The 25158-nt window shown below is 40.2% G+C and overlaps 1 protein-coding gene across 5 annotated transcripts in view; it reads right to left on the bottom strand.

Moving 5' to 3' along the window:
• OXR1 (oxidation resistance 1) overlaps nt 1-25158 on the bottom strand; it is a 276024-nt gene that overhangs the window by 140932 nt on the left and 109934 nt on the right. Inside the window, exon 3 of one of the 5 annotated variants that reach the window (XM_010404858.4) lies at nt 1914-2079. The exons of the other annotated variants lie outside the window; for them this stretch is intronic. Coding sequence (XP_010403160.1) covers nt 1914-1972 — 59 coding nt within the window. The 5' untranslated portion in view covers nt 1973-2079. The remainder of the gene's footprint in view (nt 1-1913; nt 2080-25158) is intronic. 5 annotated transcript variants of the gene reach the window in all.

Genomic DNA, 25158 nt, shown 5'->3' with positions numbered 1-25158 from the left:
AGAGATTTTACTACACAGTTAATAGGAGAAGCAAAACCTTTCATTTGAGAGCGATGTTTACTCTTCAGAGATGCATTTAGTATTTTTGAATGCTCAGAAGAGCTGGTTGTGAATTTGATTTTTTTGTAGCAAGAAATGTGATTCAAACTGATGTTCACAGCCAGAATTTATCTGATTTTGGAAAAAAAACAGGTAAACTTCTGTTTTAAACACAACACTGAAAAGGTCTGACAACTTAAACACAGGAGAAAGCCTAACTCCCTCATGTCTGCACAGAGAGCCCTCAAGATAGTTGTTTTATTCTCCTGTGGACACACTGGTCATTCCCCCCAGCCAGCACAGAAATCTGCATTTGCACATGGCTGGGGCATTTTTTGGCTGCTTTGGCAATTCAGAGGGATCAAGTAAAATGCTTTGGTCTGCAGTCAGGCTCCATTTACCACCTGAGGCTTCTTCTGTGTGCCTGCAGTGTGAGGCAATGCCATGGAGGGCTGCTAGAAAATCTTTTGTTCAATGCTTTTGAGTATGACCTGGTTATGGCTCTGCCCATCCCCTCCAAAAAGGAAGATAGCAGGATTACACTGGTACAGAGAAAACCACCTGTGATGATGATGATGCGTTGGTTCCTCATGGTGCAAGATGAAACAGACAATAGGAAGGAATTAGCAGTGGGGAATCAGCCCAGGGATCTCTACAGCCATCAGCAATTGGAAAGGGGGAGGCAAATGGTTTTACACTGACAGAAACTTCAGAAGAACCAAATGAAGGCAAACAACATGTTTGGAGCAAACACAGCTAAGTACTTCTTTGACTGGTATATATAATTGCATGACAGAAATAATCGTACAGCCCAGGAGTAACACTTGATACAGAAAAGAAAGACACAAGTCAGGCAGAAAGCATCCATTAGAGGCTATGAAGCATGCAGGTACTTCAGGAAACAAATTCCTTGAGCCAGGCATTGCTGGAAGGTGGAGGTTTTTCACAGGGAAAGAGCCACTCAGTGCATGCTCCATCTTTTGTATTAACACTAATTATCCACTACTAAGTACTGCAGGCAACCGAGTGCAACAAACTTGCAATTCAAATCTGAATTGGACATTATGAAATGCAGAGGAAAAGAAACCAAACACCACAAAGCAAACTAGAATATAGGACAGCACTAAATCAATGTCTCACAGTAAACAAGCAAAAACCTGCAGAAAAGCCCTTCAGAGCGTTACTTAATGTGTTGGTCATGCAGCAGAGTTTTCAGAAAATGCAAGCAGCATATGAGATCATTTGACGGCACAGAGCAAACACAAGATGATCTTCACATGGGTGGTGATACGAAAAGATTAGGAATGAATTCACACCTACACAGCTCAAAAAGCAATTCAAAGTGACAGGTATGTAATACCAATGTAACATTGAGCCCAGCTTCAGGAAAGAAAACATTGCAGGCATGAGAGCTATGCACAAAAAAAATAGAGGAATTTCAACATCATATTTTGCTTTATACTCTTATTATGTACCTGAGCAAGTAGAGTAAGCATACAAAACACCCATTTTTTTTTCCTTTATACACCAAAAATTACCACGCAAAGACACAGCAATTGTTAAGCATCAGAGTACCAGAAAGCAAACCAAAACCACCCTTCTCCACCTCCTAGTCATCCTCATAGAAGGGGCCACAGCACATGCAGGAAAATTGCCACCATCCCTCACTCTATAACAAAGCACAATGTCAACCAGAAGTTTTGACCAGGCTTCAGGAAGAAGATGAATAGTATCTAAATAATTGAAAACCAGGTTTTTTTGCTGTGTGGAACAGGCAACCCATACCCTTTTAACAAGATTTATAGGCAATGCTGGAGCTTCCTGCGTTTCAAGGGCACATCACAGAATAAAGACTTACAAAAATGAACACAAACCTTGTGATTATTCCTGGGAGCATGACAGCACTGCTACAGGTAAACCCTTGGAGGATCATTTACAGAAGACATATAGATTGGTTGCTGCCAGGTTACATCCATGAACTCCAAGCGGGAGAATCCAGAATCCACTTGTGGTTCAAGTGTGACAAGGCATTCTCACTGCCTGGGAGAGAAGCGTTAGTGAGTCCGCGGGCAAAGGAGTCAAAGTGCTCTCCACACCACACATGGGCCTGGAGATGTACATTCCAGGAGGATGAGGCATGGCAGGAGTAGGGAGGGAGGTGATGATGATGATGGAGAAGAAAATGGCAGCGATCACGCTAAACACATAATGCAACTCAAATAGTCATAGCATACACCCTTCATTCTTCTTTTCCTGCCTAAGCTTGTGCAAGGATTAACAGCTCAAGATCATATGGCTTCTCCATGGCTGTATAATACTTTACAGCTGCTTTATGTGGTGGAAATAATATGCTCTGCTACTAAGGTTTGTGTTTTGTCAAGGATGAGAATTCCTTGATCTGTTCTTTCAGAATTTTGAGAGGGTGGGTTGCAATGCTGTACTATTTGCTGACAGATATCTTGATTCTGGACATGTTTTAGAAGAGATGTGTAAAGTAAATTACTATTTTGAATCTCACTATTTTGTTAATAGCTGCTATACTGTTATTTAAATAACTCCCACTAGTTCCATTTTCACAAAAGCTCTTCCAGTGCATTATGCAAATCTACTTCAGTACAATTTTCACGGGTCTTGAAATTTCCAGCTCTGTCATATTCATCACAGAAAAATTTTTCATAATGGCTTAAAAGTGATAATGATTTCTATTTCATTCTTATTTGTCTCATTAATGCTGCAGGATTATATCTATTGCAGCTTTATTTATAAGGATGGATTCAAACTGTCCAGACTATTTTAAGGTTGTATCTCTAAGGAAAGTCTTTACTTCACCTGATTAGAAGTTTCTGAAATTGCTTTATTGTAGGCTATGCAACCAGCACCCAGACCCTATTCCCCTGAAAATTACTGTGAGATTTTCACACATCCTGTACTGTGGAGAACCACATTCCACATTACCATCTTCTCTCCCATACACTGAATTCAGAGTTTTCAAGGGCCAGTGTAGGCAGTGGTCTGGGAGTTACATGGGGTACCCTTAGACATACAGAATACCTCGCTTACAGTGAAGCCATACAATCTCATAATATTTTTCCATGTAATTAACTTTGTCATAGTATCAATTATTTCCTGTGCTAACTGCAAGTAATTTATACATCAACAAAGCTGTTTTACCCATGGCCTTTAATTTAGGCAATTGCATTTACATTTCTGATTCCAACCCTATGCTTGACTGTTTTCTGAGTTGTTTACAAGTCAGCTGCAATATCCCCGGGCACTTAATGTTCCCGAGATTGCTGTGCTATATGCAATCATAACATGCATATATTTATGTAGTCAAATTTGGAAGCAAAAGGGCCTTTTAACTTCTCAAAGAGATGGCATAGCAGGTTGAATGTTACAATGCTCTTACAGTACCACAGATTAGTGTGTTCTAGTTCTACCATCTCAATGAATAATCATCAGCACAGCAGGCAACCACAGCTCAGGTTCAAATAACATGCTGTGGATATGCTTATCATAAGACATGGAAGTGCAAATCTGCACATTCTTCTGCCTTGCCCAGTAAATCATACAACTTGAAACAACTTAAAGACTTCTTTTGAAATATAAAACTAATTTATACATCATTATTATCTCTATTCCACAAGATATACATGGGATAAGACATTGTGATCTCAACACTGAAAATTCAGTGAGGTATAAAGGTATTTTGTGAAAGGCGAAATGATAATAAAGCACCAGGAATGAGATCCAGCCAGCAACATCTGAGCCCAGGCAGATACAACAGCCCTGGGGCTGCAGTGCCTCCAGGTAAGTGGGGATCTTTTGGTGTGGCCTTCCTCCTGCAGCTGGGCATCCTGCGCTGCCTCCTGACAGCCTCTGCCTTGTCACACGGGGCTGCTTGGCAGCTGGAACACCAGCCCTGGGGCCAGAGGTGCAGCAAGCCAGAGAGTCCTTAAGCCAGAGAGCATTAAGACACGCTGCAGAGAGTGTAAACACCATGCTCTGTGACCTGCCAACAGATCACGGGGCTGAGAAGGGGAGTCAGTCCAGGGCAGGAGATGCATAAATCTCACAAGAAATCATCCTAACTCTGCTCATGCTTCTTTCCAAATGGAACATCCTCCTCCTTGGGCCACAAGATTTCCCCTCGAACTGAGGTTGAAGTGCCCTTTGGGCAAAGTCTCTTTGAGGAGGCTAAAACATCCAGCATTTCTCCTTGCTAGGAGCATAAACTGGTTCTCAGAGTGTTCTGCAGGATATAATTCTATCAGATAGATCTCTGTGGAAGCACCTAACTTGTCAAAGGCAAGTTAGAGACTAGGCAAAATGAGAAATCTTTCATCATCATTGCCAAAGCAGAATTGAATTTTTGCCTTCCAACTTATGCATAATTCAAGTATTTTGAATAATAAGTATCATTTTAGCATTTTAGTGAAATGTGCAGAAAACATAGATGGTATAAAATGAGCTTTATATTGGTTGGCTTTTTTAAAAATTTGATCTATATACCACATCCTCCATTGAAAACATGTTAATTCAAGCTCTGTTTTCTTGAAGGAGTTTTTCTGGGTACTGGTCAGTTTAAAGGAATAAAAAATTATTTAAAATAAAATAAAATGTTTTAAAAAATTCTTGTTCTTTTGGCTCTTCTTATTCATAAATCAGGTTAGCCTATACTAGATGGGAAATAAAGATCTTCAAAGATACAGGAATATTTTAGACTTAAACAAGACAAAATTATCCTCCTACCCTTCTGCCAGGAGACCCTCCTGCTCCAAGCATTGAGCTCTGACTAACTACAGCCAGCTTTCTCTTTCCACTCAGGGTCTTTAACATGGCCAAGCAGCTACTGGCATTTCCTCCAGAGCTCCCAGAATGGCCCAGAGGGCTGAGTGGGGATGCCAGCCCATACCCCGTTCATTCAGACACTGAAGCTGCACAGCAGAGGGAGATCCAGAGCCCTGGTAAGGTCCCACCAGACACAAATAGAAAATGGGAAGTCAGTTAATTGCACCTATTGAGAAAATGCTATCTTGAGCATATATGTTTTCATTTCTTGTCATCCTAAGAAGTAAGCAATGCCCCTTAATAAGCTGATTAATAACAGGTTGTACTGAGTCTATATATAAAGGAGAAACATACTTCAGAACAGATAGGCTGTGAAATAGTGCTTACTTATTTATAAACAAATGGAAAACACACACAACTACTTTGTTTCTTTGTTTTGTGGGAGTAGGAGGAATATTTTCAACAACTTTTTACTTTGTGTTCACAAGAGTGTAAAGGTTGTAAAGACATTTCTTTATGTCTTCAGCCTCCAGGCACAGCCCACAATGATGATGATACACCCCCTTGGCTGCAGAAGGGACTGTGACCAAGGGAAGCTCTGCTGCACCAAGCAGCAGGAGCCACAGGAGACATAGAGTGGAGTGGGAACCAGGGCATGATCATCCCCAAGAGAGAATGAAGTGGCTCAAGCAAGCATAGACGTGCTTGCATCGCATGTGCAACGATCAGAGCATATCCCTGGCTGCCAGAAGCCACTGAAGATATAGCTAGCAGATTTCCACTGTGTCACAGTACATTTGGATTTTTCCCATTTACTGAAAATAAGGCCCTTCTAGACTACAGAAAATGTTGTCACCACCAGATCTCCTGCTGGGAAGCCATGTCTGTGCACAGTGATTGGGCTGTGGGCTGCTGGGGGTGTCACAGGTGTCACTCTGGCCTGAACTTCAAGAAGGCAGGGTGAGCATTCCACTTCCAGCTGTCATAGAAAAAATAAATATGTCCTCCAGTACTTACATAATTCAGATTTATATAAATATGGAAATATAGACACTTAAAAATTTGTATATTTTAAAAAATCTATTTTTTTTTATATTTAAGCACCAGAAGACATTTTTCAGTCTTTCCTGAAAAAAATTTATACCTTGTTTCTATACCACATAGTAATAGTTTAACATTAGGAAAGGATGTTGCCTAAGATAGGAAGGTACTCTTTTATTTTATAAGTTACAAAGTACATTTTGTTATCTACAGACCAAAGGCTTCATTTTAATTTGTGTGTTTAATAAACCCAACTTGACATAATGTACTGCAGTTATCAAATTTGTCAGCATTTTTGCAGGAGCTGAACTTTCTTCTGACAAATGTTGCCAGTCGATTAAATTAAAATAGAGAGCAGCACGATGAAGTGTGTTACTGCTCAGTAACACACTTCATAAACCAGTTGTGTATTCCTGAGTCTCTCCCAGCTTCCTGACAGGGGTACCGATTCCATGGCATCCTTAGGTCCCTGCCTGATGCTGAGACCATGAACTGAGGTGGTTTAGCTGTCTCCATCCTGGGAAGGAGGTGACCATTGATGCACCCCGTGGCTTATCAAGAGATACCACCCGACCTTTTTTTACGTGTGCGGCGTAAATCTCTAGCTGTCAATTTTAAGGTCAACAGTAAAAAGAAAGATCTGACTCGCACGAGTCAAGGTACCTGGGCTCTTTTCAGCATCCTACTATGGCAGAACCTTATTTCTTGAACCAGCTGTGGAGGCGGGTCACAGCTTGCCAAAGACCACCTGGCTCAGTAGAAACATGCACACGCTGAGGTTCAAGAGCAAACTGCTTGCATCCTTCTGTGGAGTTATCTACCAACCTACTACACCATAAAAACACTTAAATATTAAAACACTGATTATGTTGCAGAGCCTTTAGAAGCCTTTTAAGAAATTGCATTAATAAACATGAAGTAGTTGATGTCTGAGAGGCAAGAAAGTGCCCAGGATGATACAAGCCTGTTCAGATCTGTGCCTATGGCACAGATCTTGGAAAGCAAAACATTTCAGCGCAACACCAAAGCAAAACGATCCCTCTCAGCTTTTCCCTTACTTTTTTTTAGGACACATCTTGCATCTGTGCTCCTGTGCTTCAATGAACTCCCTTGGGTCAGCAGTGTTTGAGCTGTTGTGTCTTCAGTAGCAGCACTCTCTGTCAGGAGCATGGGGAGGATTTTTGGGACCTGGGTCTGCACATTGCAGTAAGCACGAGTTTTTTATTCTTTCCTTCCCAGAAACTTACAGAGGAGCTGCTTGACATTTAGAAACAGTTACCCCTACAATCTTGGTGGATCAAGCAGGAAAGATCAAGCTCCCAGCAATAAGTTGAGAGGAGACACCCAGAAGGGCAGTTCTCACAAACCCTGCCGTGACATTGCAACGGGTTAAAATGAGATGACCGAGCTTTATCCACAGATTGGAGATCTTCTCAACCTTTCAGCTGCAGAAGGGGGAGACACTGGGGCAGAGAAAGGAAGAAGAGGACGGGAGGGGAAGACAAGCAGCACTCCCAGGCAGCCACCTCTGCTTCTGAAGAGGCAGCAATAGCTGCTGCCCAGCTGCAGCTCATGTGTGCTGAGAAGGGCCACACCACCGCTCCTGCCTTTTCCCTTTGCAGGTGGGACTCACAGGCAGCACATACTGACATTCAAGAAGACAGCCTAAAACCATAATTCAGTTTCATGCTGAAGCAAAGACATGTCCTCACCAGCAGACATGGATGACCTTTCCCTTGAACCACCATTTAGATTTATGCCTGTGACAAGCAACAATCTTTTCCCATTTTTTTTCTGCTCACAGTGATACAAAATAGAGTTGGACAAGCATAGAAACAAGAGATTGCATAACACAGCTGCCCTGCAGGGCTTTTTATTATATTTTTTAAATCAATAAGCCCAGAGAGCAGGATAAGCACTGCAGCTACACCCACTGCCAGACACTGGCAATCTATAGGTATAGTAAATGACATTAATAAAAGAAGAATCCAATCAAAAAGCACTATACTGAGGTTTATCAAAGCACAGTGAGGCTTTTTTTTCCCCCTAGTCCAGAATAAAGACCACCTCAAGGATGGTGCCTGGCTGACTTTGCCAGGTTAAGATCCCCATGATCAAACATAAGCCTCAATGGTTAGCTGAACAGAGCAAGTACAGGAAACGAGGAGTTAGTGTCTCACCGTATGAAAAAAAGAAGCCAAGGAGGGATTTAAACAGTTGCAAAGGATCAAAACCAGAGCCCAGAATACAAATGAGGCCACAGCATGTTAAATGAGGCAAGTGAGTTTGGAAACATTTGTGTATTTAGCTTCCTAACTAGAGCTCAGCTCCAAAGCAGAACTGTTAAACAACCACCTGATCAGAATTTGTAAGGAAACAGCATACAAGCTAAAACATGGAAGCTGCATTTTGATGCATGCAATAGAACTGTCAAGATTTTAGAAGTCCTGTTAGATAAATCAGATGATTTTCATCTAAATGCTAAGTGAGAATCAGTAAATCGCATTCCCTTTTCAGGAGGTACTGGCAGTATTTCAAGATGTGTTTAACTAATCTCACAGTGTGTTTTTTTCCTTGGTTACTCTTCTATGAAAATGAACTATTAGGAAATCAAAATATTATGGCTAAGCCTTGCTAATTGCTCTTAGGCACAGAAAGGTAAAACCTCTTTCACCTCACATGTGAAAAATATGAGAAATAGGAAGAACTTAGGAACATAAAACAACAGAAAATAAAAATAAGAGATTAAAATCCATTTTCTTCATGCTGTTCCATAGCCCTCTGTATATATATAGACATATATAGTTCAGATCCCAGTAAATTTGTGGGTAACTTTTTACCACATGAGTGGTAGAACACACCTATTAAAACCTGTGTAAGCCTTTACACAAAACTCAGAGGAATAGAAAAGGGAAAAGGCAGTAGAATTCCTCACTCTCTGGCCCATCCAGACTGGATAGAGGCACTGTTTGGTACCTGCCCTCACTGAGCATATCCTGCTCCTGCCTGCTGTACTGGATGGATGGCTCTGCTCCAGCTGCATGTACGAGGCAGGGTCCTCTCCTTGAAACCCTGGCAGCATAAACACTCAAGCCTAGCTGCTTCAGCACAGACCTCCAAAGCCCCAGTGTTTCATACAGTCAAGATTTCCACTTTCAGAATAGTTTAGGCACAAAACCCCCAACTTTCCAACAAAGTCAAAACCCAGAAGTAGTCAAGCTTTGGATTGGGAAATTCTTATGTTTCCCAAATTTTGTCTAAAATAATAATTCCCTCCAGAAAAATGCACGGTTTTGGTAAACTAACTCCAGAATAAACAAACTTGGTCTGGCTGTAAGATTAGTGCCCAGTTTGCATTTTTATAGAAATATTTTAAAGCAACCACAAAGATTCATCTGGAGATACCTAAAATCAGACAGAAATCCAGTCCAGTGTCTTTCTTAGTACTGATCATTACAGTGACCTCCTGCTGATCCAGTCCCACAGCTTTTCCAAGATAATTGGGTGCCCAGAAGATATATATTTAGAACATTGTTGTACTCATAATTTATGTGAACAAAATACAGAGTTCCTTGACCTTCCATTACATTTATTCAGCAGTATATACTGCAGGGAAAAAAAAATGGCTTGGAATTCAGTAAATCAATAAAGTACATATATTCTGAGAATATAAAGCTTTTAATGTTAATATGGTTGAAATTAGTCCTCTGCTTCTATAAAATAAGAGGACATGTAACATACAAGTGGAGAAAGGGTAGATACAGTATGTTATGGATGAGTGTTGGGGAAGATGAAACAGGAAAGCCTTATAAATATGATTGCCTGACAAAAGATTTTGGGAATATGAAAACTACAGGCAACATCGAAATGAAAGCCACTTTCGAAATACCAAGTCTTAGTTACTGAACAACTGGAAAACAATGGTATGGCCGACTGAAGGTAATCCCCTCTTGATTGAACAATACCCTCTGCTTGCAGGCAGGTCCAAGGTCAGAGCAGACCCTACTAGCTCAGCAGAAGGGGTCCAAAGAGTAGTTTTAGAAGTTAAGATGTAACACTCTATGGTAATATAAGAACTCTTATAGGCTGTATGTAAATGCTATAGGATTTGTATCTTGTATTAGATTGGTTAGTGACAATTAGAATATTCAGTACAGAAGATGATTTATTGTATTGTAACCAAGACTTCACCATTCCACTCTTACACACTCTCCACTCTCACTTCCTCTCTTACTCTTCGCACACTCTTACACTCTTACTCACTCTCTTACACACTCTTACTCTCTCTTCACACACACTTCTTCTTCACTCTCATTCCTCTCGCTCGCTCTCTCTCTCGTTACTTACCCGCTTACTCTCTTGCTCTCTTGGGCCTGCTCAGAGCTGCCAGCTGCAGCTCTAAGCAGTGCCCCTATACCCACGCCCTTTGCAATAAACCGCCTGTGTCCCAAGATCTGACCTATAGAGATCCCTCGTCTCCGTCCGTCCCGACCGTCTGAACCACCCCGCTGCCCTACAGATGAGAACTGACATCTTCATTTGTACTGCAGCTACTGCATTTCATCTTTACAGAGTGCTGAGAAATCAAGAAGTTATATAACTTGGTGAAAAGCTGATAGGTACAGTGACATTTTAAATCCCACTCTGTGAAAATCAATTGCAAGATGTGAAAAGAAAAAAAAACTCTTCAGGAACCAAAATTTCCATCCCATAATATATCTGTATATATGTATACTTTGAAATAAAAAAGAGCAATAAAACTTCATAGAAAAAGGGAGTGTGGGAGGGAACTGGAAGGACAGGCAGAACAGAGAAGGAACAGAATAATCACAGATCATTTGAAGATACTGTTACAAGGAAGCAAAAAGGCAAATTATTTTGATGACATCCTTTTGATTCCACTAATGCTAAATAGTAAATAGGTAATATAGCAGCAATTTAGAACATGGAGCTTAACTGGCATAAGAAAGCCAAACAATCCTTGCATACTTTTCCGGGAAAGCACATGCTTTTTCAGCCTGGAAATGCAACACAGCCCTACTTGGATCAGTCTGCACTTTTCTAAGGGAAAATGGCCCCATCAAAAGGATTTAAAGCTATCTTTGACGGGAGGCAGATTAGGAAAAGTCAACAGACCTCATTTATTTTCCAGTTGTCTTAGCAAGAAAAAACAAAAGAGACAATGATATTGGCTCAGGAACCATAAAAGAATCTCTACAATCCACAGAAATTGATTTTTTAAATATTCACAGTGATCACTCTCACTTTTTATTCATTCAAACATAGGTCACCAGGAAAAAAAAAATATGGTAATTTAAATTTGATTCATTCTTTACAAGTGGAGTGAACTTCTAGAGAAGGAAAGCAAAAGAAGACATTTTTTGTAAAAAGGGTATAATGTATGAAAAGGAGCCCATTCAAAATACGCCCAAAGCACATGAAAAGAGAATTCACTGAATGAACGCCAAATTAGAGTCATGTTCCTGCTCATTCAGAAAGCAGCTACTGAAGATGCCCACCAGACCAAGGTCTGCACATTTTTAGGCACAGAACTACATCTGCACTTAGTCCTGGGAGCAAAGGTGAGAGCTGCTCAAGCACACAGAGACAAAAGGCACCACTGCTCATACCCAGCGAAGGAAAACCTTGCACTGAGGAGAATGCCAGGAGTTAAAACTCTTGCTCGATCATCAGCATCAGCAAACTACAAGCATTTTGATCAGCTGGTCTGTTATAAAATCAAGGCTGACTCTTGAGCACAGCAAGCTGGCAAAACACAAACCTGCCCTACCTGCACAATGTTTCCTACAGGAAACAAAGGGCAGTTTATTTTACCAATAAAATTTTCATGATCAGGACAGCTGCCAGCTGAACCTGGCATCTGCTAAACTTGCTTTCACAAGAACACTTTTTACCCCCAGAATTATATTGAGTATCTTTTAGAAGCATAACGATAAAGAAATGTTCACTGCATTTTTTCAGCCATTTCAGGATTTTCCCCCAGTCAAACAACAGCAGCAGAATTTTAATGACTGGAAAAATGCAGCAGGGCTGTAAGAGAATATTGTACTGCAGCAAATCAGTGCTTCTGTGGGTTTTCTTCACTGTAACTCTAATCTCTTAAATATACTACAGCACCAGTACAGAATTCTGTAAAATTCAGCTCCTAGCAGAGATTAATTAGGAAAAAAAAAAAAGGGCTTGAGAATTTCCTAATCAAGGTCTATAGTTACAATACCAAGGAAAGATCCAACCAAAAGCCCAAAAGCAGAATTCCCAAATAGCTCCCAGTATCATCTGATATGATTTCTTTCTTTATTTCCTTCTTTTTATCCCAAATGCCTTTGCATTTTAAAGTGCCCATACGTTCACCGTACCTTTCTGCCAAACTGCCTTCCATGTACCAATTAAATGTATAATTGAGATCTTCAAGTCATTACAAAGCAAATTCAGTGTCTTTTGGAATGACTGCAGGGAATGAGATGACACAAATCAATTTTATGCCAAAGCACACTTTTGCATGCATGCATTCAATATGTATCACACAACCCCTCATAAGCCTGAGGGGCTGCTTCTTCCACAAAGAACACTTCCCAGGTTTTCAGGGAAGGCACTTTCAAAGCTTTAAGATGAAGTTCTCAACTGTACTGTGAATGAACTCATCAGTCAAACATTAAGATTTTAAACTTTTTACTGGCAGTAAATATTTGAGGCCAGATTTGTAGACAGCCATGTTGGTCCAAAGGACGTTTGCCTTTCCCCTCTCATTTTGTTCACTCATCATTAGTGGAGCTGGATTGAATGTTCTTTGAGACTCATTCCTCCATTTGCATCTTAAGGCTTCTGAAAAGAGACTGACAGGAAGCACTTTATCACTACCTTCCTACAGTTGACATTCTTGTTTATTCATCAGTGCTTCAGTTCACCACTCACACAGAAGAACAGATTATTTAGTCACTCATCACTACTCAGAAAGAGTCATTGATAAAACTGTCTTTCACTGGGGGCGACAAAGCTAAAAATTCAAGTTGCTGTTTCCAGGTTTTTTCAGAAACTGCAAAATTGCAAGAACAATATTCCTGCCTTTTACTGCCTTTTTCACTTCATCCTGTCACTAAACATCTAAAAAGTTTCCAAACAAAGACAACATTAACTCACTACAGAGTTTTACATCTCTGTATCTTCACATCCATACAAATGGCCCATGATTCAGGATGTGTAGGCTCAGCTGAGAGTAAGTGCTGTCTTTCTTCTGGATGACCCAGTAAAACCACAGCAAGGCTCCTGCTACGTGCTTAGCTCTCTTCTGATTCCTCCTCATGCTTCCATCAAGCAAACAGCACTACTCTGAAGATCCCCCCATCTTAACCTCCTTGTTTTTTTCTAATACTTCTCCATTCATATTGCTCCACTTCCTCCATGATTTCAGGACTAAAGCAACACATAAGAAAAATACAGATAAGAAAATTCATAGAACTGAGCTAAGCCACTTCAATAACTATATTTACATGGACTCCTCTCTGCAGGAGGTTTTTTTTTCTTTTTATCTTTTTTTTTTTTAAAAGATGGATGGAAGAATAATACAAGCAATCAGATTTTGGAAAGCTCCCAAGAGCAAAAATGTCAGGAAACTACTGCAGATGCAGTAACCTGTGCATTTCAATCAGGAATACAAATAATAGCTCAAAATCTATTTAAACTAGCTGTACACAACACTCTGACAAGAAATCACTTCCTGTTTCTTAGGCCTTTATTTGGGAAGCAGTTTGAAATGATCACCCCCTGACACAGGCCTTCACTCAGGAAGGCATGGCTCTGTCACAAAAGGTGTGGCCAGAAGAGATGGGTCATCCCTGCGTTGTCATTTCAAGTTCTCTCCCTCTTGCTCCAGCACACTGCTTTCCCACTCCGAAGGCCCATTCTGAGTGTTCCATGCCTTCTGCAGCCTCAGTTCCTCCTCTCTCCTCTTTCTTTCCTGACTTTCTTATTTCTTCTCTTGAGAGACAATACAAGCCCCTCAGCACAGGCATACCCCAGGCTCTCCAGAGCCCCAAAGAGGTAAACACAGACACCCACCTGCATGTAGCATCTTGCATGATCATGGCCTGTTTGTGGGCTTTTTTGTTCCTGTTAGTTTTTTTCTTCACAAATGGCTTTAAAACAAAAGGTATCCCCCCTGTTAATGTTATAATGTGCATGTGTCTTTATAAGCCAACTGGAATCGTTTTACCCATTAGCCTGCTTATGAGAAAATGAGAGAGCCTTAATACCAAAGCATGAAGATGGAAGCACCTTTGTCAGGATGCTGCCAGCAGTCTTAAAGCAAAAAGGCCTGCTTCAGAAACCGTGGGCACTTCAGATACCATATACCTAAAAGAAAAGCTGTTTTCAAATATTCCTATTCTCAGCAAAACAAGACCTGCATTAAGAAATGACAGCAGCATTCAAAAATCATTTCTCCATGGCATTCCTCTAATACCAGGAACATTTGGCAAAAGCAATTTATCTTCTAAGTGGCTTTCTCAGCAACCACTTGCCATGACACTGACGTCAGCTTTTCTCAGGTCAGGGCCTGTCTGTCATAATAAGAGCTTATCTCTTGTCTCTCCAGAGTTATTGGTGCCTTCACAACTGCTTCACTCAGGAGACTGCTTAATCAGTGCCATGATTTAAAATTAAATTTGTCTGTGAAATTAATAAAAGAGAAGGTTGAACATTTCCTTCTCCAGGTGGAAGTCTCTATTCCCTTTATCCTGTGACTCAAGACTGTCAAAGAGGCCATGTTATCACTGACGAAGCCCTTCATCAAAACTGTTAGGCTTATCAAGGAGCCACATCAAGGTTTTTTACCCCTAGACACTCCGTGGAAAAGGAAAGTCTTAATTAACTGCTTTTCCATACTTCTCATCCCATCTCCTGTCCCTCCCACCAAATATATCAGGGACAGACTGAAATGAAAACCCTTGGAGGCAGTTACCTTCCCTCATCACAAGCAATCTCACTTCTACTTCAGTGACTCATCCAGGGCAATCACATAAATAGGAATTCTCCAGCTTTTCTGCAAGTCACATTTTATTTTTCATGCTCTTCATTTTCACCAGCAGTTGTTGAGTGTACTAGCTAGTTCTTAGAGCCATCCTGACACATGAGATGTGAGAAGATAGCAAACTACAAAATTTTATCAGGGATAACAGGCTTGTGAAACTGCAGTTTAAAAGAAACCTTGCAAAAGATTTCTGCCTAATAAACCCCATGAAAACCCCAATAAAACTGTACACTGTGCAGTTTTAGAGAACAAAAGGGTTTTAATCCTGTTAGAAGTTGGGGAACTGCAATATGTCTGTTTTTCTGATCATAGGAAGGATAGAAACACTGAAGGTCATCTCTGAAAGGAGGAATATGTCGGGGTCCCTTCCCCCTGCCATGTGGCCCTGGGAGAGGGGCCCTGAGGGGACAGACACGGGGTTTCCCTGCCCCAGGTCAGCCTCGTTCCCCATTGGTTGTTTTGTGTTCCCCTGCGCAGGCAAGGACCCTCGGTCCCGGGATTGCCTCAGTTCCTTGGCAGAGCCCCGGCCATGCGGCTGGAGAAATAAACATCTCTCTGAAACATCTACCAAGAATCTGTCCATATATATTTCATTCCCAATGCCCTCCTTGTTTGATACATCGTGTTACAGAATCCCCACTGTAGCAAATATATCCCTAATTTCGCAGAAGAAAATCAGTTTGAGATTTAAACAACTTCTTGCATTGACATCAACTATAAATAGAGCAGGGAAGCAAAGCAATACCAGGGCTGTCAGCAAGCATTGCTGAAGTTCAGAAAGCAGGTGGTTAAAAGCAACAATTGGAAACGGATAGGCAATTTATTCCCATTTAGCTGTCATTTACAGGAAGAATGAATATAAAAGTAAGAGCTAACTTAGTTATTTTCCCCATAAAATGATGCATCATTGACAACACCTAAACATGTTACATATAACATCATGTAAGAGTGAGACGCCCTTGTGACATGTCTTTTAAAACAAAGCTTCATAAAAAAAATAAAAAGGCATTTATTTTTCTATCTGATTCCCAGCTCCTGTAATAAAATTAATGTTCCAAAGACCATAACAGTAAAATATACAGTAAAATCATAACAGCCATTATTTTAATCGTTTTGGCCTCTTAGTTGCATCTTGAAATAAAGGTTTCAGTTGGGAACATGCTGACTCCTAGTCTAAATTTTCCTTCTAGAAATGGCATCTAAGGGACATATATTGTATTTCAACACTTTTAAAAGGTTGAATGCAAATTCAGGAACTGATATCAGCAATGACCTCAGGTTTCACCACTTGCCTTTACTGAAAGAGCACTGATCATTAAGATCACCTTCAAAACAAACCAAATCACATTATGTAGCCCATGGTGTTAACATCTATGCTATTATAAAACATTATTAATGCAGTTTTGTTTTTCTGCAATGGTTTCCTTCTTCCTTTCGTCCTTTCAAGGAGAATACGTGGACAGCCTCATAACTGACACAGGCCCTGTCCATTGTTCTTCCTTACTTCCACCTTGTAAATGGTCAGATCAAATTTCTTCATCTTGAAATTTATGAAACAGAAGCATGTCATTAGAAAGGCTCACTTCTTAAATTAAGTGGTTTACTAACATCCTTCTCTGTATTACATAAAGGACTCAAAAAGATGCCCAAATAAGAACTAGCTATTAAAAAAATAAAAAAGAAGAAAAGATCAGACCACTCATGCTGCAATATTTTCAGATTGGTGTTTTCTGAGAAGCTCTATGTACAGTACTGCTTGCAAACCCAACCCTACATTGCATGCTACGCTCTCTAGCAGAACGGTTCCACTGCAATTTCTCTTCTTCCTTCATAATATAAAAGGCACAGAGAGGTATGAGCACTAAGGCACATGGCCATAAATGAAAGAACACACTTGGGCATAAATTCATGTCTAGAAATGTGGAGCAGAAAAATGCCCATTCTCTGTAAAATCTACTGATGAATGCAGACACACCAGAAAACAGGTAATTTAGGCAGTGCCTAAACTCAGCCTCCCACAGGGGAACTTACTGCATCACTGGTCAGAATCCTCCCAGCTGAAAAGCTACACGTTTACCTCTCCATGCTTGCCACTAATCCTCCACATCTCCACCAAGTGGGTGGAACACCTTTCTTTGAAACATGCAGTGTGCTCAGTTCCAGGTCTTTCAGCTTCAAGAACTTGTGTGCTAGGAAACTAGATAGCATTTTAAAGGCTAAGAAGCACAAATAAGTAAATAAGAGAAAAAACTATCTACTGTGATATTCATGGCATGGATGCTACAGTTAATTTTGTCATAGCAACACTTTTAGCATCAACCTTTCAGGAAAATGAGTGTGCATATGTACCTACACTGCTTTGGAAGACAAAGCTTCATCAAGTGTATTGGCTCGGTTGGTATTTTCCAACTTCAGTAGAAAAAAATGAAGTACCATATTTCTTTCTCATTAGTTACATTGACAGATTTCCTGTGCATTCAAGAGGAACATTTAGATTCAGCCCACTGAAAAAGTACAAGTTGTCTCCCTGTCCTGTTCTCTGCAGCACAAATCTTTCTCTTCAGCAGTTTTCTCTGCTCTGAAAGGCAATGCAATCAGATGCTGAGCGGTAGAATGGAATTACTATTTCAGGCCATGAATTGCACTATTCCTATTTAGAGGAACATCCTGTGTTCAAAAGCACTGAACAGCCAGAAACACCTATTGAAATTAGTGCATTTGCTCAGAACCAAAGCCAAGTAATATTTCTTTTTTTTGCATTGAATGAAGAGTTTAATTTCAGCATCCAAAATGTTAATTCAGTATTAACCTCCAAACTCATGGATTTGAGTCTGGTTTTGTTCAGACAGTAAATGCCTTTGCCTCCATCTTTACCAGAAAGTTGCTAACAACTCCACCTGTGAGTGGAAAATCAATAATAAACTGAAAATTAGTAATAAGCCAGTCAGGGCTCCTGTGCCAAACCTCCCTGCACTGCACATCTATGACATCTTTCACTGCTGCTCATCTTCCATGGTCATATTCACCATCAAACACAAACAAAAAAACTAAAGACAGAACAGAAGCCACCAGCCACGCAAGGTGGAGGCAGCTAACTGGGACACTGAGCAGTTCTGGAAAGTGACGCCCACAATTACAAAACCCACTGTCTTTGTCTGACTGAAGCCTAATGGCCCCAACCAATTTGGGGTTTTGCCATAAATTTCTGATATTAAATAAGAACTCATTGACATGGAATGTGTGGTCTGCCTAATTAAATTGAGCTGTGAGTCCAGGATACAGAGATAGAGGCTGGCAATGTGGTACATAGGCAAACATTTCCTGAGCTTTCCTTGGACGACCACACCCCCCAGCAAGCCATATTTGAAGCAAAGCTGGGTTGTGACAAGTCTATTTAATACTAAATCACTGGTACTGAGAAAGTCCCAGCATCTCTGCACAGGCACTTTCCCCAAGCTTGTAGTTCCTGCCACTGTTCTTTAACCTTCTCTCTTCCCATGTTCACAGATTCATATTTGACTCACAGCTTCCCAGAACACCACCAACTTCTTAAAGTGTCCTCTAAAGCTTCATGTCCTGGAAACCACCCAGAACTGAATGACATCTTGGCATACCCAAGCCTTGAGCCTGTCCACTCAACAGACACAGAGAGGAAGAACCTACAGTGTGATATCTGCTAACACTGCATCCTCAAAAGCCTCTGGGAAGAGAGTAAATACCATGCAACTCCTCTGGCCAGTAGCTCTGGCCTTTCACTCCTTTGAATGGACAGAGATACCATAAAAACATATACATTCCTTCTACCTATGATGGTGGACATACATCTGTCATTTATAAATAGTTTCTCTCTTTGGATCTTCAGTACATGTGCATCCTCTTTCAGGACAGGTATCCTAGATTAGAAAAGGTCATCTGGCAGTGGATAAGGCCTAAGTATACACTGTGATGTACCTCTGCTGATATATTTTTAAACCCTTAAAGCAAAGGAAAAATAAAAGAATGAAAACAAAGCATCACTATTTTTAATATCAACATTTTATTTCTTTTTTCTAAAGATGATGGTAAAAGAATTAGTCCTAAGCTATAGCAGCAATCTCCCATCTAAAGCAAGCTCTTTAAGAAATGCTGACTTGCAGCAAAAAGAAAGGGGCTAGGAAAATCCAGAAACTAAGGGCCTGCTGCAGCAAAAAAATGCACAGAAATGTGCTTGTGAACTCACTAGGGACTCCTTTGGTGCAAGTTAAGGATGACAATATGATGACCAGTGTCACTCAGTTCAGGACACAATCTATTTTGACACAACCTGCATTAAGGCCAAATTCTTGTACCAGGGTAAAAAGAAGCAGAACCATTTTCCTGATGCAGCACTGCACTCATGAGGCTGGAGCTGAGGCTTGCATTTCTGTAGGCACACAAAAAAACAGCAGGTGCCAGCAGAGATTGTGGCACATTTTCCCTGCTGCCATGACCTGTTCGGTTCAAGCCTAGACTTGCAGCCAGACAGAAATGTCCATTGCAACCTCACCGCTCCATTCTGCCAGGAATATGAGACTGATACATAACTGCAGGCAAATTCATGGACTTCAAGATTTTAAGCCCTCTCCAAGCCCTGGTTAACATCCCTTTATTTATTCACCAAATTGCTTGGAGAAGAGAATGAGAATCAGGCTCATTTCTTGGTACCTGGTAGAGCTATGCCAGAGAAATAACGCTTGGCCATAGCTAGGAATGAAAAATTAAAATAAAAGTTTTGTCACCGTCATTAAATCTTGCTAAAAGAACTGTCTATAACTCCAAATACAGGCTGCTCACAAATCTTCCATAGCAGAGAAGCAAACAAAGACAAGTAATAAAATATCGGCCTTTGCAAATTGAGGGATAAAATTAAGTATTAGCTGAGTAAAAATCTAAATAACTGAGGGGTTTTTTTAATTTATTCACCACCTTGTATTATGTGGAGGGTGATATGACCATTCTATGGCAGGTATATTGCATCCCTAAACATTTGGAAGAACTCTAAAGATTTCACAATTCTACACTTAAACCTAACATTGGCATAGTAAGGACATGTCCATATGCAGTGGGCAAACTTTGGTTTTCCTGTGGGATGACTGGTCCACTCTGTCCTTCTGTGCACTCTCCCAGGTCAGGTAGCTGATTATCTGATAGGTTCTGTAAATTCTCAGAACAGTTAATACTTTGCATCAAGGGAACATTAGGCTTCCACACTCCATTGCAAGCACAAGCAGAAGCTACATGCACTTGCATGTACGGTTATGTGAAATTAATCCTTTCTATCTTATATTTTCAGTTGTGTTTTCCTCTAACTTTTTTCAATGTTTCTTCACTTTAAAGTTGCTCTTGATATTTTTCACAAGTTTTACATGATCACAAATATTGTACTGGTCCTCAGTAGAATAAAATGTTTTGGCATCTGCACATTATCACTTTCCTTAGTCTCTGTTTTATTTCTCCTACATATCCCTATGTCTTATTTCTTCATAACTTTTGTCTTTGTTCTTCCCATTCTTATGTCTCATTTATTTTGCATTATTTTCCTTTCTATTTTCCTTTTTCAGTAGATGGCCAAAAAAAAGTTTGCCGGTTCTTTAGTTTTACAGTGTCCTAACACTATTTTAGGGATGCTTTAGAAAAAAAATCTCAACTGATGAAATTTTTTGTGAACCTCTGTTCTCTCTGCAGGAACATTTTTATGCCCTGTCATCATAATGTTGCATAATCAGCAGTCAGAGAACATCATGTGGACATGGATGAATCCTGCCCGCATTGGCTGCACAGAGGGCTCATACTGACATTACAGGAATTGTCACATGTCTTTTCTATGTGACAATCTAGAAGAATCTCATGGGAATGCACTTTCACAGAGAAAGTGGGGTATCAATAATGTCAGAACCGAAACAGTTAAAAAAAAGTAATTGGAAAAGGACCAGCTGAAAGAAAGGAGTAGAATTTATAATATATGTAGACAAAGGTGTTTTTCTTCTCATTCTGTTGCATTACTATGGCAAAGCCCTTCTCTTCATGGCATATTTTGACAGCTTGCCTCCCAATTTTCTCCATTCCAAACGAACCAGTAACACAAAGTAGAACTGGACCTGGCAGCCTGTTAGTGTGGCACCCAAGCAGAAACTTAAAATGTCAGCTGTATTCAGGAGTGGAGGGAGAAGTGGCTCTTCACAGAAACATCTCTGTTGGAAAAGATTTAAGAAAACATAACAGAAGAGCAAAGAACGTCTTTGTCTGCAGTCTAATTGGCTTAATTACACTACTGTAGGGCTGCTTTATTTTGCCACATCTACGTGTCTTTCAAATGCCTCCAGGGATGCTGACTCCACCTCTTCCCTGGGCAGCCTCTACAAAGGTTTGACAACTTTTCCAATAATGAAATTTTTCCTAATATCCAATCTAAACTCCCCTGGTTTGAGGCTCATCTTACTGCTTGTAACTTGGGAGAAGAGACCAACACTCACCTGGCTACAACCTCCTTACAGAGAGTTCAGAGAGTTGTAGAGATCAATAAAGTTCCCCCCCCCCAGCCTCTTTTCATTCAGGCTAAACAACCCCAGATCCGTCAGCTGCTCCTCCTCAGACTTATGCTCCGGAGCATTCCCCAGCTCCCTTGCCCTTCCCTGGACATGCTCTAGCACTCCCATGTCTTTTTTTTAAGCAAGTGACCCAATACTGAACACAGCACTTGAGGTGCAGCCTCACCAGTGCCCAGTACAGAGGGACAATCCCTGCCCTGCTCCTGCTGGCCACACTATCTGTGAAATGGGCCAGGATGTCATTGGCCTTCTTGGCCACCTGGGCACACAAGTGCCAGGAAGGCACATGTTCAACAACTGTTGCCCAGCCCTCCCAAACAGCCAGTGGAAAAGACTGCATTCACAGACAGTTTGACAGTGGAGTAACAGAAGTTGTTGGAAAACCCTAAATTTCTTATTTTTTAGAAGTTAACAACAAATACTTCCCATTTTCTTAAACAATAATAAGTGTGAGATTTGCTTGTGCTATATGCATTATTTTCATCAGTTCTAATGAAAACACAACAAATACTGCAGTAAAGTGATTAGTCTAGGACAAAACATCCTATTTTAGCAAAGCCACAGTAATTTTGACTTCAGTGGAAACTGTTCTATAACTCCTTTCCCTCCCTTAAGGAACTCTGAGAACTCTGAACATTTTAAAGACTAAAATACTGAATATATACAGATATACCTTCCTGCATCTAATATGAAGTAAGCAAGTGGACTGCATTAAAATACAATCTATTTTCTATTTCCAAACAGGCACACAAAGGAAGCCATTCATAATAAAGTCGACACACGATGGGTGGGGCATATTCTCAAAACTGAAAAAAGCTCTTCATCTTCTATTTTTTAAAGATACTGGATAGAAAAAAAAAAGAGAATCTTAATTTTATCAGTTTCTATTAACTCTCTAGCATTCTTATCTTGAGAGTTAAATTCAAATACTCCTCTCAATAAAAATGTCAAAGAAACAGACCTTTTCTGGTATTTTTCAATTTCAAGATTTAGCTGCTTTTGCACCAACAGCATTTCCCATTCTCCACAACACATCTGGATTCTTCCAGAAGCTATCATACAAGCTTAACAGTAACTTGAAATATATGGCTACTGTGAGAGAAAAATAAGAGTAATATCTTGGTTTCCTTGTTATTTCATTCCTGGGAATCCATCAAATGGCAATAATCCATACTAGGGTACTATTTAATCTGAAAAACTCTTTCCCGCTTTCTGTAATTCCTAAGTTTTTTCTGTGGTTTTGAGCCTGGGTCCCATGGCCTGACAAGAATCTGCTGGGATGAGCAAGAGAGGCTGAAGGAACCCTAAACTTAATGCATTTCACAAGGAGAAATTAATCTTTGAAAAATAACATCCCTGCTTCAAAATCTTTTTAGATCTCTTGTCACAATTCATGTACCATAGACAGGTCTAACTGTGAGCAAGGATCAAACTTACACCCAAACTTTAAATAAATTCTGTGAAAGTCAAAGTGGCTACCTGTACAGACACTGTTGGCAATTAAAGGTGACAAATCGTCTCTGCAGAAAGAAGTCACTTGAGGTCAAAATGTAATCACTGTAAAAAATGATAATCATAGTTTTGCTTTTGAACAGAAAAAAATGGCTCATGTCTATGCCTATTCCTTGTCAAGATAGAAGTTATATTTAAAAAAAAAAAAAAAATCATGCAATGCCAGCACAAATCTAATTCTGTGGCAATTGAGTTAGGTATTTCCCTTTTCAGTCAGTGTCACTTTTTCCTCTCTTTAAGGGCAAAAGAGAGCAAGTTGATTTCAAATGGAGCATCACTGGAAACAAAGGATTTAGGGTGGGTGTCTCTCATTCCCTAAATGTCTGAAATATTAGCTATGGTGGGGCACATGCTGGTATGCGGCACCAGTAAATTATTTTGATTATGTTTAACATACTTGGAAACAGTAAAAAAAAAAAATTATCAAGGAAATGCATCTTAATTGCAGATGTTACAGGGTTTCTAGAAGGTGTAAAGAAGATCACTGTGGAAAAATCAAATGATAATTGACTTTCTGTAATAGCAGAGAGTAACAAATACTGGGAAAACAAGTGTGAAGAACTTTAAAGATGTAGTTTGCTGTGGTGGTCGATCCCACCTGGCAGCCAAGCATCCACCTAGCTGCTCACTCCATTCCCAACAAGAATGAGAAAACCTATGGATAGAAATAAAGACAGGGAAATCACTAACCAAGTACTACTGCAGGCAAAACAGCCTCACTTAGGGGACATCTAATTTACTGTCATTAAGTATAAATAATTAATGAGTGATATATTGGGAAAGAAACAAAAGAGGAAAAAAAAACCCCTCTCTCTCTTGTCTACTACATTATTCCAGACCACTTTCCTTGTCCTTTCCTGGTCTCAACTCATTGTGTTATCATTGCGGGTTATACTCAGCCCCTTGGGTGATGGCCAGAGGATGAAGGGTCAGTCCATAGCAGTTTTTCTCAGTCACTCTCTTCTTCCCACTCTTCTTTTCCATTGCTCCTTCCTTCTCATTTGTTTCTTCTGCTCCAGCAAGGGCCTTCCATGGGCCATGGTCCCTTTGGGAGAGCACTTGCTCCAGCATGGGCTCATCTATGTGCCATGGTTCCTCTGCTGTGGAGCACCTCCTTCTGCTCTGGCTGTGGTTTCTCTGCCTTCCTTCTCTCTGCATCAGTGCCCCGTATCCAGGTTGATTCCACAGAGGTGCCACCAGGGTGGCTGATGGGCCCAGCTGAGTCCCGGTGTGGGTCCCATGCAGGGCTGGCTGGGATCTGCTGTGCTGAGCACAGGGCAGCCCCAGCTGCTTCTCACAGAGGCCATCCCAAAGTCCCACTCTGGCAAAACCTTGGCAGGGACACTAGATACAACTGATAAGTGTAAGAAACAGATCAAGGATTTAAAGTATTTGGGAAAAGGCTTTTGTAAATAGAAAATGTGGAGGGTAGTTTTAAAATACATGCTGCATTCTAAACAATGTAAAGTATTTACCTTTCTAATATTTACTTGTTTACATTGCAAAAACAATGCAATACAAAGACCTTATTATAACTAATAAAAATACTTAAATGAGAACAATAAGTAGAACGCCAGTATTTAAAGAAACTGTGGGTGAAAAATTGGAGTGGCCACACTTCTTAAAAAAAAAAAAAAAAGGTCCAAATTTCAGCACCCAATACACTCCAAGAATATTTAAAAAAAAAAAAGATGCTATTAATCTGCAACCATTTCCTTATGTCCGAAGTAGTGAATTTCTCTGAAAGGATCAATGAATCTAGAATTGGTTACTGTATTGACATCTAACAGGAAAAGGATCAGATTTTTATTCTGAAAATAAGGTTTCTAAAAGCTTTTAAACTTCTTAGATTTATACTGATAAAATTTGTTACATATTTTTTTATTCCATCATTAAAACATTCCTATAAAGTGCTATTTCTTAGTTTTATCTTTCTACTTACGTTGTTTAATACATATTAATAGCAGAAAAAGAACTCTATACAAATGTAGTCGATGGCTTTGGCCATCTGTTTCTCAAGATCTGGTTAGGAAAATTGTAAAGTTTGAGAAACTGCTTGTAAAACAAGTAGTTTTCCCAGCCAGGTCTTCTTTTTCCCCATCCCTATTCCAATTTCATCTTGCAGCTTCTAGTTTCAGCTAGAAGAGGAGGGAAAAGCCCCAC

Source organism: Corvus cornix, chromosome 2, assembly GCF_000738735.6.
Source record: "Corvus cornix cornix isolate S_Up_H32 chromosome 2, ASM73873v5, whole genome shotgun sequence".
Classification (NCBI taxonomy): domain Eukaryota; kingdom Metazoa; phylum Chordata; class Aves; order Passeriformes; family Corvidae; genus Corvus; species Corvus cornix.
Note: the sequence above shows the minus strand (reverse complement) of the source record. Positions and strands in the feature narration are given on the sequence as shown.